The 16114-nt window shown below is 55.1% G+C and overlaps 4 protein-coding genes across 4 annotated transcripts; 2 read left to right on the forward strand and 2 right to left on the reverse strand.

Moving 5' to 3' along the window:
- Positions 1-1703: 1703 nt before the first annotated feature.
- Positions 1704-3962, reverse strand: CCM_01137 (C-type cyclin (Fic1), putative; the record flags this gene model as incomplete). The annotated part of the gene is made up of 6 exons (XM_006666294.1): positions 1704-2533; positions 2593-2753; positions 2820-2997; positions 3558-3606; positions 3657-3674; positions 3768-3962. The coding sequence occupies 6 exons, from the start codon at positions 3960-3962 to the stop codon at positions 1704-1706; spliced, it is 1431 nt and encodes a 476-aa protein (XP_006666357.1).
- Positions 3963-4287: 325 nt separating this feature from the next.
- Positions 4288-5938, forward strand: CCM_01138 (serine protease; the record flags this gene model as incomplete). Its single annotated transcript, XM_006666295.1, has 2 exons — positions 4288-4659; positions 4712-5938. 2 exons carry the CDS (start codon positions 4288-4290, stop codon positions 5936-5938), a joined length of 1599 nt encoding a protein of 532 aa, XP_006666358.1.
- A 3932-nt stretch (positions 5939-9870) lies between these two features.
- CCM_01139 (MFS monosaccharide transporter, putative) lies at positions 9871-11703 on the reverse strand (the record flags this gene model as incomplete). The annotated part of the gene is made up of 5 exons (XM_006666296.1): positions 9871-10300; positions 10353-10844; positions 10977-11355; positions 11402-11561; positions 11650-11703. The coding sequence occupies 5 exons, from the start codon at positions 11701-11703 to the stop codon at positions 9871-9873; spliced, it is 1515 nt and encodes a 504-aa protein (XP_006666359.1).
- A 614-nt stretch (positions 11704-12317) lies between these two features.
- On the forward strand, positions 12318-15922 carry CCM_01140 (DUF1339 domain protein; the record flags this gene model as incomplete). The annotated part of the gene is made up of 4 exons (XM_006666297.1): positions 12318-12382; positions 12548-12980; positions 13033-15162; positions 15218-15922. The coding sequence occupies 4 exons, from the start codon at positions 12318-12320 to the stop codon at positions 15920-15922; spliced, it is 3333 nt and encodes a 1110-aa protein (XP_006666360.1).
- Between the last annotated feature and the right edge of the window lie 192 nt (positions 15923-16114).

Below are 16114 nucleotides of genomic sequence, written 5' to 3' on the forward strand. Positions count from 1 at the left end.
GATTGCCGCGTACCATGGATTTTGCAGCTTTGCAGGGCAGCACGATTCGAGGCCGATGGAGCTAGTTACTACCTACATAGGTACCTACCTACCTGACGTAGTGTCGTGGCACCACACGGCCAGGACAAGGCCTATCATCTGTCAGCAGTGTCCAGTTGCCTGCTAGGTATGTAGGCCAGCCCACAATGAGGCTGAGCGCTGAGCAGAGTTCAGGGTGAAACAGTTCAAGGAGCGAGAACTAAAAAGTGCACAAGATGTGGCATGGTGTTTTGGACTGGAAGAGGCCTTCGCTTGATTTTTGTCGGTCCGTGGTTCACGATATGGACGGCGTTTGTAGGAGATGTTCTCTGAGAAGCTATACAGGGTAGCTAGGTACGTAGTTGTGCTGGCTAGGACAACAGCTCTGGAGTCAGCTGAAGCCTCACCTCTGTCAATTTTCAAGAAAAACATGGTGGGTTTCTGTGATGTGATAGGCATGCACCTGTTGTTATTTTTTTCGCCTGCGCGATTATCTCCTGTGGTCTACTCTTGGAGATATATGACTCGGTACCAGGGACAGGTAGATACAGTTATATCCTCTATCGTCACTATGTAATGCCAGTTGGGGCCACAACTTGAGTTCTATTTCCGCCACCATAAGTGACTATAAAAAGCCGAGGAAATTTCGCGACTACCTGTTTCACTAACATATAATTGATTTAATGAGCCTTTTTTGAAGTGTTGCTATGTGGCGCGGAAGTTAATCAAGTAACTAGGTACGGGATTGTAAGGTAACTACCTCCATCTCACCTATAACAATATTGTATATCAATAATAATAATAATAATGCTCAGCGGTCACGTGGACAGTCCGGCTAGCAAGTCTCCCAATCAATGCAAGACAGTCGGATCAGACTGACTGAGAGTGTGCCAGCGGCACGTGCCCAGGGGCAGTGTTGTGACATAATTCACGAGAGGCAGGGAACTTGGTGACCGGCTAAAAATACGCTGGGGATCGCCTGGCTGCCACATGGGAATGCTACGTAGCAGTGGAAAAAAAGAGATGAATGCTTCATGAAATAGTACAGAATAGGATGAGAGTCTTGTTGGAAATGATGATAATAATGGCTGAAAGCAGAATGTTGAGCAAACAAGGGCGCAAGAGGCTGACATGCAGTCATCATCACTAGCCAGCGGCCACCAGCCTCCTAGGGCTGTGCTACAAGAGCGCATAGTGAAACTCGGCGTAGTCCTCGTCACAGGCGACGGACAGCACAGCCGCAACTACAGCTACAACTAGCAGGCGAGATAAGAAACTAGAAATCCATACTGCCTTTGCGATGACTGTACGTTGATGGCTGTAAATAAGTGTGAGCCTGCGTCGTGTGCGCTGTCGTCCGCTCGGCACCAGAATCGAAGAGCAGACCGACCACCTAGCCCTGGGAAGCAATTGTCTGCTCCAAACAGGTAACTTATATGTGCGCTGATGCCAGATGTAAACAGACCAAGTCGGCAATACCATGACATATAAGAGATATATATGCACTCTCTCACACATGCTGCTGCCATTTGACTGGGCGTATTCTGCATGGAAAGGTATAGGCAGTAACGGATACATGAAAGTTCATTTCTAGCATCTAAAACAATAGCATAAAGTTAAACGCCATGACGCCGTGACCCCTGGTATCATATGCCTCGAACACAATCGTACAACTACATGCTGGTCTATCGGTCTAAGCTGCCCGCCTTGACGAATCGGTTGATTTGCTCCCTCGTTAGCTTTTCATTGTACTTTTCATAGCACTCGTAAAACGAGATAATTTCCTGCGTGGCGTCCACCATGGATGAAATGTCGACCGTGCTCTCGGCCAGCCACGCCGCAAAGTGCTGAACGCGCGTGATACGCGCCTCCTGCTGCTTCTCGCGTGCTTCGAGTCCCGAGACCGCCGACGACAACGGCAGTGGCAGCCCGGCCATGGAACCAGCTGGTGTAAAGAGGCCACCCTGCGCGTGGCTGAGCGCGGCCTGCGCGGCCGCTAGTCCCGCCGCGGCGGCCGCACCGGCGCCCTGCTGGCCGGGGGTCACCGAATTGGGCCGCAGGACGAGGGCGAGCAGGACGGCGACGAGGGCGATGATGTGCGGGGGGAACAGCACCGGCAGGTCGGTCATGTAGTGATCGTTGATGACCGACTTGGCGAGCTGGACGTCCTCGTCGACGAGGGCCAGCTCACTGCGGAGCGAGGTGAGGGAGCGGTAGGGCTGGTGGACGATGAGCTGGGAGCTCATCTCGGAGATGAGGAAGAACTCGCACTCGCCGATGCGCGAGGTGTCGAGGCCGATAAAGTCCTGCCACAGCTGCCGCGCTTCCGTCACGATAAGACGGATATGCTGCGGCGACTCCTCCATCTTGCAGGCGAGGTAGATGGCCGTGGTGATGACGAGGTATGGGTTCGTGCGGCGGATCTCGACGTGTGAGTAGAAGCGCTTGAGGTAGACCTGGGCCGTGGCCATGGCCTGCTGGCGGATCGTGAGGCGCTTGCCGAGGCGGATGAGCTCTGGGAAGGGGTCAGCAAGGGTGGGGGCGGTTCGAGCAAGTGGGAGGGAAGAAGCGCACGCTGGTTGAAGAAGATGGCGAGGTGCCTGGGTTGGGACAGGGGAAACATGCGCACGAGGTCAATGTTGTCTTGCTCGAGCTTGGTGCGCATCGTGTTCAATTGGTCCTTGGTGAAGAGCCAGTACCGCCGCTGCGTCGAGTCCCAGTAGTTGGCCGACATGCTGAGCAAGCGCCGGCCAGCTGGCCGGATGAAAGGTCAGGATGGCGTAGTTTGAGTCGGCATGTACGGGGTCGGCTGGAAATGTATGACACTGCCGATAGGCGCCTGTCGTGATCGAGGATGTCGCCCTATCGCATGGCTGGGCGCTCGTTTGCTCTGTCGTTGTTGTCGGTACGCCAGGAACACGCCACCGATGATTGGGACAAAGCGATTCTCCAGGGCAACAAATTGCAAGGTACCCAGGTCTACACTAACTCGATACCGTGGGATTCAGTATGGCATTCTGTTAGGCGGCCTACGAGGAAGTACAGTGCTGCGATAGTCACTCCATCTGATTAGTCCCGTCGCTGCTATAACCTGGCCTCGAGCTCCCTTTGTTCCGACCACTGGTGCCTTGCGGGCAGAAGCATCATGTCATGCAGATCTGGCATGATAATAAACCAGGGTGGTGGGTGGAAAATAATTTTACGTATGTAACTATAACTAATAAGAATATACCTTTTTAATAAAAATACGACGCCTGATGATTCAGACGGGCCGCAGAAGACAGGACCGCCCGCGAGCCGAGACCGGACACTCAAAGTTTCAGGCGTGAGCATGTTGCCACATTGCACATTGGGTGCGCAGCGCCGGCGTCAAAGTGACATCCGAGCCAGCCTTGAGTAGTGGCGCGGATGTCTTTGAAAAGGAAAGGCTTATTTTATTGTTAGTTACTTTTTATTCGATACTCTCTGCGGCTAGTGATCCTGTTGTTTCAATCGCTTTTACGCCATAATTAAAAGTACATTGTCATGCAGCGCCTCACTGCCTTCCATGTTGCCGTGTGACCTGCGGGTAGCACTCCCGGCCAAGCCCTGTTAAAGCGGCGTCACGGCTGGGGTACCTGCACCAGGCCTTGTCTCACTGTGGCCAGGTGACGGGCCTGAGTGCACGCTTGCGGCTGAATCATGTAATATCTACCTCGGGAGCACCACCAAATCATGCGGAGCTAAAGGTATCAAGTACCAGGCACTACCATATCGCATCGCCCCAGGAACGGGCTGGACTTCCGTGACAAGGTGCGGGGGAGGGAGCCCTTGTGAGTCTGCTTCCAGGCGCTAGCAGCACCATAATCGGCCCAAAAGGTCCCCAAACTTGCAAACCTACTAGAGGTGCTAACTACGGCTGGGGCCTGCGTCACGCGCGCAGCCAGCGCTGCCTGGGGCTCCATTGTACCCAGGCCGGGAACTTTATCTTACTACCATTCGTACACCAAAGCTCAGGTACCGCCCTACCCAGCCGTACCATCAAGCTCCGCCCTTATCAACTCCTCGGAGCACCGCGCTCGTCATCGTCCTCCGCTTCTTCCTCATCATTCCTCTTCCTCCATCATCTCTCTCCTCTGCTCTTCATCTTGCTGGCTTCCCCCAACCTCCAGCATCCTCCTTCGTCATCTTTCTTTGCTTCTTTAGATTTTCTGATAATCTCAAGACATCACCTTTCGCAGGCAGGCCCGCGTCATCCACTCTACACTTTAGCGCACCGCACCCTTCGCCATGAAGTCCGCTGTCGCCGCCCTCTCCGTGGCTGCCATCGCCCAGGCCTCGTCCTTCAAGATTGGTACCATTCACCACGATTCTGCCCCGATCCTCGATGCCACCCATGCCAACACCATTCCTGGTGCCTACATCATCAAGTTCAAGGAGCACGTTGATGAGCCCAAGGTCAAGTCTCACCACGCCTGGGTCTCGGATATACACGGTGATGGCCAACAGCAGCGCCTTGAGCTCCGCAAGCGTGGCATCTTTGACTCGGCCGAGGATGCCTTCGCCGGCGTGAAGCACAGCTTCGATCTCGGCTCTGCCTTCCGCGGTTACTCTGGTCACTTTGACGACGCCGTCATTGAGCAGATCCGCAACCACCCCGACGTACGTATTTCCCCCATCTCCATCAAGAGTCATCGTCTGACACTGCATCTAGGTCGAGGCCATCGAGCGTGACTCCATCGTCCACACCATGGTTCCCATTACCGTCAAGGACACTGTCACTCAGGACACTTGCAGCCCCGAGACAGAAAAGCAGGCTCCTTGGGGTCTTGCCCGTATCTCCCACCGCCAGACTCTGGGCTTCGGCACCTTCAACAAGTACCTTTACGCCGAGGATGGTGGTGAGGGTGTTGATGCCTACGTTATTGATACTGGTACCAACACCGAACACGTCGACTTTGAGGGTCGTGCCCAGTGGGGTTACACTGCTCCCGAAGGTGACGCTGACGAGGATGGCAACGGTCACGGCACTCACTGCTCCGGTACCATCGCTGGTAAGAAGTATGGTGTTGCCAAGAAGGCCAACGTCTATGCCGTCAAGGTTCTCCGCTCTAACGGCTCGGGCACTATGTCGGATGTCATCAAGGGCGTCGACTGGGCTGCCAGTTCGCACGCGGAGCAGGTCAAGAAGGCCAAGGATGGCAAGCGCAAGGGCTTCAAGGGCTCCGTCGCCAACATGTCCCTCGGCGGTGGCAAGACTACTCTCCTTGACCAGGCTGTCGATGCTGCCGTCTCCAAGGGCCTTCACTTTGCCGTTGCTGCTGGTAACGATAACGCCGATGCCTGTAACTACTCTCCTGCCGCTGCTAAGAAGGCCGTCACTGTCGGTGCCTCCGCCATCGACGACAGCCGTGCCTACTTCTCCAACTACGGCAAGTGCACCGACATCTTTGCCCCTGGCCTGAACATTCAGTCCACCTGGATCGGCTCCAAGTATGCCATCAACACCATCTCTGGTACCTCGATGGCCTCTCCCCACATCTGCGGTCTCCTCGCCTATTACCTCTCCCTTCAGCCTGCTTCCGACTCTGAGTACGCTGTTGCTTCCATCACCCCCGCTGAGCTCAAGGATAACCTCATCAGCATTGGTACCAAGAACATCCTGAGCGACATTGACAATGACACCCCCAACGTCCTTGCCTGGAACGGTGCCGGCTGCAGCGACTACAAGAAGATTGTCGAGGCTGGCGCGTACGACGCCAAGCGCACCTCGTCCAAGACAGAGAACATTCACACCAAGATCCAGCACGAGTTTGACGTTGTCTCTGGCGAGATCACCAAGTCTGCCAAGTCTTTCGGCGGCAAGGCTGAGAAGTTTGCCAAGAAGATTCAGCATATTGTGGATGCTGAGGTCAAGGACTTCCTCTCCCACATGGAGTAAACTCGTCTGATTATGCGAACATATTCCTCTTCCGGGTCGCTGTACAACGTTGTGGCCTCGGGGGTATTTCCTACTGTTATTGTGATTGAAATGTAAACTGCTAAATCATATGGTGTTTCGCTGTTTTGTTTTTGTTTTTGTTCTTGTTTTCGGTTGGATTGACTTTACTTCTGGGAAGACTACACCAGTGAGCACAATGCATGGATGAGGACACTAGCTCAGATGATATACATTTATTTTAAACTTGTCCTCGACTCATTTTGCAGTGACTGGTGACCATGTTGACTCGACCTCTATCCGTTGCCGGTTGACTTGGGGTTGCCTTGGATCGGATCCAGTACGCACCTTCCTTATTCACCAGCCAGCTGTCGACAAGACGCTCCTTGCTGTGCCCAATGCTTCCTACACTGTTGCAATGCTCATCTCCAATCCGTGAGGCGTGATATTCATGATTCAAGGGGCGCTGTACCATCTAATTTTATTGCTGGGTTATAATTGTCGCTCGTTTGATATCGGCCGTCCATCTCCGCCGTCTGTTTGAAGCCCCGGACAATCATATTCTATTACATGCGGGGTCATCGCCATGTTCCGACGAAATAATTACAGACTTGAACATCGTGCATCTCTACGCAGGAGCAAGTCGACAGGCTCGGTTGCTACAAATCATCACCGCGGCCTTGTCCGGCTCGAACCGCACACGGGCAATCGAGATGCGCACATCGCAGCACGAGTATCCTTTACAAAAGCGCGAGAAGAATCTGAAAAATCCAACTCCATAGGCATACCTGGGTCCGCCTCTGGGTATGGATTAACGAGAAGCGCTAGTTTCCTGCATGGGCCTGATGTCATATCTTACAACGGTTTCAAGAGCGCGGTCCCGACGGAAAAGGCAGACAGCAGCCTGTATCGACAGAGAAGCGTACGGTTCACTGGTCCGACTGCAAGGAAGAAGAGAGATATCGCAATACGTGCCAATGAAAGCTGGACCGATCATTCCGATATATCTGGGCGGATACACTCGCGCGCGTTGGGTGGGCGCCTGCCCAGGAGCTCACCTCTGGCTGACGGCACATATGACGACTTTTGGCTCGATCGTTCACTAGACCTCGATCCCAGACAGGAAGCGACTATATGCGAATCGGAATCCTCATTTTACCCAGTTCGGCGACAGAAGCTACGAAAATCGCGATCCATGTTCACTGGCTCATTCATGTCGTCTGAATGCCATTCAGAGAGTGCAGCGACTACGAGGAGCGGCTGGACCTCGCATGGTCCAGTCAAACATACAAGTATCGGAACGGCCAAAAACTCATTGAGAAGCCCGAAGTCCACGAGCTTCTTGAGAAGAGGCCCATCGATGCGCCGACAAGAAGAAAGCACTACCTCGACATCCCCCAGCAAACTGTCCCTACGAGGTAGCCTGCGTCTGAAAAGTCGTCCGTCGATGTTTTTCAAGTCAAAGAATAAACGAAATGCGAGTTTGACGGATATAAAAACATCCATGAGAAACAGTAGCAATAATAGCATGCCTATCTCTGCAACAGTTTCCTCTACCGCCTCATCGTTGTCCAAGGCTTCCGGTTTTCGTAACGCCGCCAGGAAAGTTTCCAAAAGTGTCAAGAGTACGTTTCGAGGTATTTTTACTCGACCAAAGAAAATGGATGGGACCGAAGCGTCCAATACTACGGAATCGAGCAGTGTTCACCGCTCAAAACTGTCGCTTCAAGAGGAGACTTGCGTGTCGAGAGTCAAATCATACGTTCCATCGCTGCGGTCTGTTGCGTCTGAGCACTGTCTACAAGCTCGACAGGGAAGTCTTGAGGTGGTGGAAGACGGAACGCAGCAAACGGATGGAGAAAGATCACGAGTCACCAGTTGGACAAACTCCAGCACGCACACAGTGGTGAGCGGCACAATGGATGCTGATTGGGAGCCGCAGAGGCTTTCTGTCATTGACGAAGGTGGGTATGCTGTATCAAATCTGGAACGATGGCGCTCGTCTGCAGATGAGGAACGTGCCTACTCTGCACTTGTACAGAGACTCGATGACATGCAAAAGCAGCAGAGTCGGGAAGCATCACTTCGTGAAGGAGGTTTGACGGATGCTTGTAGCAGTGGAATTGTTCAACCTATTGTCAGCATTGATACCGCCATATATGCCGGATCATCAACTGAAATGGCCCAAGAGGACGACACGGAGGGAGTGCGATTTTCCAGTGCAACAAACAGTGGCCTCACAAGCCCCGCAAGTCACTTATTCAGAACACAGAGCCCGTATCGTAAGGCTCTTCGCAAGAGTATGAGAGTACAAGAGCGCTCATCAAGCATCAAACCAGCCAACCTGCGATACCTGAGCTCGTTGTCCGCGCTGAGCCTTCCCACTCGTCGATCGAGCCCGAACGGATCAGAGCGGGACGCTCGCCTGTCTTCGGCGGAAAGCGTCTACTCCAACTTTTCAGACAGTCCGGAAAGAGGCAAGAATATAGAGACTCGATATGACGTGGGCGTATTTGATAGGATTATGCCAAGTTCACCGCAAACTCAGGAGCGAGTACGTACGGTTGCCGACGATGCGGAGCAGACGCATGAGCGACAAGTGTCTACTGCGAGCTCTGTCGAATGGAAGACTTGGCTGAGCGCCAAGGTGTCAAAGCTGGAAGACTGCGGTCAATCTTCCAAGGCTCTCAGCGACGAGCAGACATGGAACCCCTGGTTCACCATGGGCCATGTTCGCGAGGATACAGAGATTGAACCAAACAGTATTCCTTCAGATGCAAGCGACTTGGACAAGGAAAGCATTCAGCATAGTCGGGCTGGGGCTCCTGATACGCTTGCTCTACCCGCAACACAGAGCATTGTCATTGAAGACGGCGCCACGTATCACGGCCACCCGCTGCTCACGCATGATGAAAATGCACCACCGGAATACCATACTAAGAAGACGGAAAAGATTGAAAACAAGACGGGAATGACGATTCGAAGCGTTTCATCGCTTCCCAATGTCAGAGCGAAGGAGGGGTATGAGACAGCATGCAAAGCGAGCATGACACCGCAAAAGCAAAAGGCCAGCCCATCTGCTTTGACAGAGTCTCCTAGCAGAGCCAAAAAGGCGTACTTTAATTCGGGAGCGGCGTCGTCGCTCAAGTCGAGCCCCGGCCTGAGTGCGGCGGTCAGACGACAGTTTGGAACAGTGGCCACAGGATCACCTCGACGTCGCAGCATCCGCGGTGGAGAAGACTCGGTGCCGAGCAAGACGGTACGAGAGGCGACATCATTTGATGACTGCCACTTTAGGAGAGGGCTGGATGCTCAAGCCTTGGGCAGCCAGAGAATGGTGGAGTTGTTTCTGAATAGTCGAAAGACTAAGCGAACACCAGACGCAGGCACACCGGAATGGTCTGCGGCGTTTGTTTAATGTCAGTTTGGCGACTTGTAGCATGTGATGTGATGGGGTGATGCGTGGTAGTTGATAGATTGTGGTGAAACTGCTCATGTATAGTATATAAGGTCAATGAAAGTATTTTGTATGAAGATGGAATCGCGACTGCATTGGAATACCTAGCCATGCAACTAGGAAGTGATGAATCAAGTTAGCTGTTCTTGTGAGCTATGGTGCATGATGGGCTAGCTCAAGGTATCAAGTATGACAAGTCTCGCGTGAGGCATGATTGAGTCTGACATGCCAGAAGTTTGAATGCGGGTGTACTAGACAGGAGTTTGAATATCTGTGTAGATAGGTCAAAACATGTCTGACGCCTGGTGACTTGTGTGGATGATTCTTATTCCAATGCCGACCTATTGCCTGTTTGCCTCAGCACGTAGTCTCTGCTCCCATCAAGCAAACATGGCTTCCGTCAGCGACTCAAGTCGGAAAATTGTCTCGAAGTGACAGGCCGCGAGTTCTCGCCTCGTACTGTGCCTGTCCCACAGATTCATCTCGCAGGGCTTTTGTCAGTCCTCTGAGCTTCCTTGTCGCTGCCTTGGACTTCGTCCAGCAAGCGTCTGGAAGCGACTGCGACATCACCTCCGGCGGCCGCCACGCGCTGATGGTATGCCTTTATGTTTTCGCTTACCAAGAGGCTGTCGCTCGTAAACAAGAGACTCATCTCCTCGAGGGACCGTTTCGCGACCTCGGGATACAGGTACCACACGATTGGCATTGCCGCAATATTCATGACGCCAAAGAAGAGGTAGGTCTTGTAGCCGAGCTTCAGGAGCATGATGAGAATCACAAACTGCGTCATGCCGCACCCAGCGGCCCAGCCAAATATGGTGAAGCTGTACCCTGTGGCGCGCATCTCCTGAGGCCAAATCTCGGTACCATAGATCCAGCATGGCACGATGTTGAACATGGTGAAGAACCTGCAAATCAGGTCAGCCAAACAGAAGCAACATGGCTTTCTCACCAACGTACCAAATGTACACAAACACAAACGACGCCGCAGCGGTGCCAAGCTGTACAGACGTGGCCGGGTCCGTGGCCACGGCGTCCTGGGATGTCTTGACAAAGGCGGCCACCAGAAACGGGGCGATACCCTGCGTGATGAATGAGACCATGAGGGACCCGACCCGTCCCATGCGGTCAATGACGAGAGCGGCCGCTGCCGTTCCGGGAACTCCAAGCGTGTTGACGAGGCCGGCGAGCCAGAGCGACTTGTAGGCGTCGAACCCGGCGAGGCGGAACAGCTCGCCCGTCCAGCCGACAATGGCGAGGATGCCCGTCCACTGCTGCATCCACTGGAGCGCGCAGCCCATGACCGCCCGCCGCCCGAGGTGCAGCCTGCCCGAGCGCCCGCCGCCGAGCAGCAGATTGAGAAACGCGCCCGGTTGACGGCCATGGGCAAATGTGGCGTCCAGGTGGGCAAGCTCCGTCACGATGGCGGGATCGGCCGGCGACAGGTCTCGTCTGATTTTGCAGAGAATCTCTACCGCTTCTCGGCGTCGTCCGTTGGACATGAGCCACCCGAAGAAGCAAAGTCAGCACACCAAGTCTTGTTGACCAAGATATCAATCACTGGGGAAAATAATTGCGCCTTACCTCGGCGACTCGGGCAAGAAGAACAGCGCAGCGGCGACAAGGAGCAGCGGGCTCGCCATAAACGCCAAGGGGAAGCGCCAGCGAAACGCGCGGCCCGTGTCGCGCACGCCAAAGTTGAGCCAGCTCGCCGCGGCGATGCCGGCAAAGTTGGCGGTAAAGACGAGCGAGAAGGCGGCGCCGCGGTCGTGCGCGGCCGAGAGCTCGCTGACCCACGGCAGCACGGTGACGCTGACGAAGCCGACGCCCAGGCCGGCGACGACGCGCGCGCAGAGAAACATGCTCGCGCTGCTGCTGCCGGCCATGAGGCCCGCGCCCGTGATTCCGAGGAGCACGCCGACGAGCGTGCCGCGCTTACGGCCGATCCTGTCACCGATCCATCCTGCCAAAGTGATGAGCACATAAGGTGGAAAACGAAAAAAACTGACCGCCGAGAAAACAGGCACACATGGCGCCGAAATAGTAGGCGGCAATGAGACCGCCTTGCTTGACGGAATGGGTGACGACGCCGTCGGAGCCGATCTGGGCCATTTCGATGAAGCCGGGGGTTGAGCTGACGGTGCCCATGACACCCTGATTATAGCCTGCCTGCTTGTTAACATGCAGTCGTGTTTGAGGGCTGAAGACGTGTATATGTGTAGATGCCTTCGAAAATTAGGGCTGTCGCTGAGACGACGTCGGTCAAGTATAGGACGGCCTTTCCGGGCGCCCGGCGCCAGAGACTGGCCATGGCCAGTGAAAACGGGAAAGATCTTGTACGAGTGAAGGTTTTTTTTGGGGGAGTGGCAAGCTTTGGATCGAGATGGAGGGATAACTATTGTGTGCAATTTGTTCTTGTCCAGTGTCTCGGGAGAGAACCGGTTTTATAGCCTTGAGGAAGCTGTGTCATCGCTGTATCTCGTGCGGGGAGCCGGCTCCCACCCTATTATCGCCCAGCGCTGCGTACGAGCAACTGCGTACTTCACAGCATGTATAGGGACGGCTTCTTTACACGGAACGTTGGACATGATCTACCATGTTCGCAAGGGCCGCGAGATGACCATCCACGGTGCCTGCCAGCCTCCCACCACCAAAGTCAATAATCCAGATTATGATTTCCGTCGATGAGAAAAGAAGGGTACATAAAACGACATGGAAAAGTTCAGAACATAAAAAGAATACAAGATTATAGTATTACTAACCGGTGGGCTTGTCTTGTCTTCCTACGTAGTCATTACTTACAAATCGTCTTCATTGCTTGCCAGCCACGAAACGAAATCACTTTTCTTTAATCACCTATATAGGGATACGATCTTGGTGTTGCTCTATACTAAATAAAGCAACTTCCTTCCATTGTAGCTGGAAATGGCCGCAACCCCGCCAGAACACCTGTCCGTCACGGCCATGATGCCCATTGACCAGAGTGTAGAGTGTGACGGGCACTGTACTTTTAGCACCCTCACCGCAGCCATCAACAATTAAATCAATCTCGAACCCCGAATTCAATACTACTGATCAAGTAAAAAATGAGCAAAATACTGAGCATAGCCATCTTGTCCTTGAAGTTTTCCAACGGCTGCCTTATGTAAGCCCAGCTACAACTCCAACTTGGTTCACATGAATGAGTCCACTCTCGGAAGCCAACTCGCTACTCCTCATAGCACCCTCGAGGCTGTCGCTATGTACTGGCCTATTGGAACGCCGCGCATCTACGCTACAAGTAGCAATCGCGCGTCCGGATCCCGTCTGTACGTCTCGCACGATGGCGTCTTTGGCACTGACGAGACGGCGCCCGAGCCAGCCCACGAGGACAACGGCACCGATGCGACGCCCCCTGTGACGCCCGCGACGCCCGCGACGCCTGCCATCAAGTCGGTCGAGGTTGCTGACGGACCATCCGAGCCGCTCTCACAGGATGAAGAGCCCACGATACCTCTACACGACCCGGTCCTGGCGCTCCGCGTCTCGCGCTCCGGCAACATGTTTGCCGTCATCACCGCCACCTCGATTACCCTGTGGCAGACCAAGGTACGTCCTCCGGAGGTCCCTCAATCGTCCTCTCTAACGCGACGTGATTTAGCCTACCGTGGTCCTAGCCGTCGTTGTCCGATCGCAATCCTCCCTCCAGCTGTACGGCCGAAATGTCGACCTCCTTCTCCGACCCGATTCTGCCATCCTCGTCGTGCGCACCAGCGAGGGGTACCTCATCACCTACTCAATCGCCACCGATGGCGAGTCGCGCGTGTACAAATCACATTTCCCCAATTACCACAACGTGCAGCGACGCCGCCAGAGCTTGGTCGGCCCGCAGACTGGGCTGCGCCCGGAGCAGTACCTGTGGGGTCCTGGCGAAGGCACCGGCGTGTTGGACGTCAGTGTGCGGTTTCGCATGGTCATCAAGGTTGATGCCGGCATCGAATCTGCCCTGGCCCTGGACGACGAATTGATTGTTGCGACTACCAAGCCTGCTGCCGTCCAATGCATACGGTGGACGCCAGACAGCACAGGCAACCAGACGCGCACCGAAATATTGAGTCGCATGGGCTGGATTGAAAAGAAGGCGTGCATAACCGAGATGACATATGATCGGCCAATGAATCTTTTCACCTGGATTACGAGCGATGGCCGAGTGTACGCCGTGCAACGACACAAGAGCACGCCCCAAGACGACGACCCCAAGAAGCTGTTCAAGGGCCACTGCTTTCATACACCAGAGGGAGGCCGCGGGCATGCCGTCCATGCTGTCATCAACGCCCGTTTCTCCCTCATTGCTGTTGGCTGCAGTGACGGAACCGTCCAGGCATACTCGGTCCGAGACTATTCCGGCAACATTACACTGTCGCACAGCCAAGTCATTCCCGCCTCGACATCGACCGCCGGTGCCCTGACGAGCCTCGGCTACTCTCCGGATGGATACTGCCTTTTTGCTGGATTCGAGAACGGGTGGGCGACGTGGAGCATGTTTGGAAATCCGGGCAGTCACAGCTTCAGTGCCGAGCCATCTACTGCCGAGGAGCCCTGGCTGGCGGGAGTAGACTGCGCCTCCTGGATTGGCGGGGGCTCCGAAATTCTCATGATTGGGCGGCAGAATGAAGCCATCTGGTCGTTGGAAATGGCCAAGAGCGCTGTTACAGGCTGCTACAACGACGCCAACGTATTCCGCACAGTTCTGCAAACATCTACAGGCATCATGGTCTACCGTGGCTACGATCTTCCAGACATGACATCAATCTCTGCAGAACCATTTCTCTGGCATACAGCAAGGATCCCGGCTCCTTACCTGCTGCATCAATGGCCGATGAAGCAGGCCGTCATTTCACCAGATGGCCGCTACGTTGCCGTGGCAGGTCGCAAGGGCCTGGCACACTACAGCGTCAACAGTGGCAGATGGAAGACATTTGCCAACGAAGCACAAGAAAATGAATTTCAAGTGCGTGGCGGTATGTGCTGGTATCAACACATCCTGGTCGCCGCCGTTGAAGGCAGCAAATCATATGAAATCCGCCTATATTCGCGAGAAACGGCCCTGGAGTCGTCGCAAGTCCTATTCACACAAAAACTCCCCGCCCCCATCGTGCTGGTCACGACATCGGGACAAGATTCTCTTCTTGTCTACACATACGAAAACCTCCTTTACCATTTCATCTTCACACCCTGGTCCGATTCGGTCCGTCTGGTCCAAGTCGGCCAGATTGCGTTCCACGGCATCGTCCGGTCCCCCGCTAGAGTGCGCGGTCTGAGCTGGATCCTGCCCGCGAGCCAGCTGGCTGACGGCGATCCCTCGCAAGACGTGGCCGTCGCGTCCGTCATCTTCCTGGTGGACGGCAAGCTGGTCCTGCTCAGCCCGTCGCTCAACGACGAGGGCCAGCTCAAGTACGACATGCGCGTCATTGCGCAGAATGTCGAGTTCCACGCCAACATGCGCGACCAGCCGCTGCTCAACTTGGAGCGCGACGAGACGCGCGGGCCGCCGGCGCTGCGCGACTCGCTCTGGGTGTTTGACGGCATGCAGGTCAAGGGCTGGGCCAGCATCGACGATGTGCTCAACGCCGCGTCGGACGGCACCAAGGAGCTGCCGGCGCCCGTGTCGTTTCCAGTCGACTTTTACCCGCTGTCCATGCTGCTCGAAAAGGGCATCATTCTGGGCGTGGAATCGAACCTCGTACAACGCCGTGACGTAAACTTTTCATTCTTCCGCTTCACCATCCGAGTAAGTCCATGTCACCGCAAAGCAATCTGCAAGCTTCGTCTACTAACAGACTTAGACGCACCTCGTATTACCCGACGTGCTGCGCTTCTACCTACGCCAGGCCATGACGGCCGAGGCTGTCGCCCTGGCCGAGCAGTACCAGGACCTGGCGTACTTTTCCCACGGGCTCGAGATTCTGCTCCACCGCGTGCTCGAGGAGGAGTCGGAGGCGTCGCCGCCGGCGGCGCCCGAGGCGGCCGTGCTCCCACGCGTGCTCTCCCTCCTCTCCTCCTCGTCCAGGGACTACCTGGACGTGGTGCTGCAGTGCACACGCAAGACCGAGGTGCGGCAGTGGCCGACGCTCTTTGCGTACCTGCCGCCGCCGCAGGAGCTGTTTGAGGAGTCGCTGCTGCGCGGCTCCGTCAAGACGGCCGGCGGCTACCTCATGGTCCTCTACACCCTCGAGGAGGCGCGCGGCGGCCAGTCGACGGAGCAGAGCGTCCGCGTCCTCGCCCGCGCCGTCCGCGAGGGCGACTGGGAGCTCTGCAAGGAGCTCGCCCGCTTCCTCGCCGCCCTCGACACCACCGGCGACGAGCTGCAGCAGGTCATGCGCATGGCCAACCTCGCTGCGGCGGGCCAAAACGGCCATGGCAGAGGTGCCCGCCTCGAGATCCCGTCAGACCTGGGCCGGCCGCGCGGCGCGAGTGACACGGAGTCGGAAGGACGGTCCGTGAGCGAGGGAAGCCTCGGCTCGACGATAAGCCCGGTGGCGAGCCCATAGATACATAATTGCGAGATGATCCATGTAATACCAAGCACTTGTATGACTGTACTGTTGTTCATATTTATTTCCGCTACAGATTACCCATGCAATGCGTGCCCAGAAAGTACTACTTCTCCTCGCTTTCTTTGCTCTATGCCTGACGGCCCTTTTGTCGTCTATGCCCATCGCTGTATCGTGTACCTGTCATTG

This window comes from Cordyceps militaris (genome assembly GCF_000225605.1).
Source record: "Cordyceps militaris CM01 unplaced genomic scaffold CCM_S00001, whole genome shotgun sequence".
NCBI lineage: Eukaryota > Fungi > Ascomycota > Sordariomycetes > Hypocreales > Cordycipitaceae > Cordyceps > Cordyceps militaris.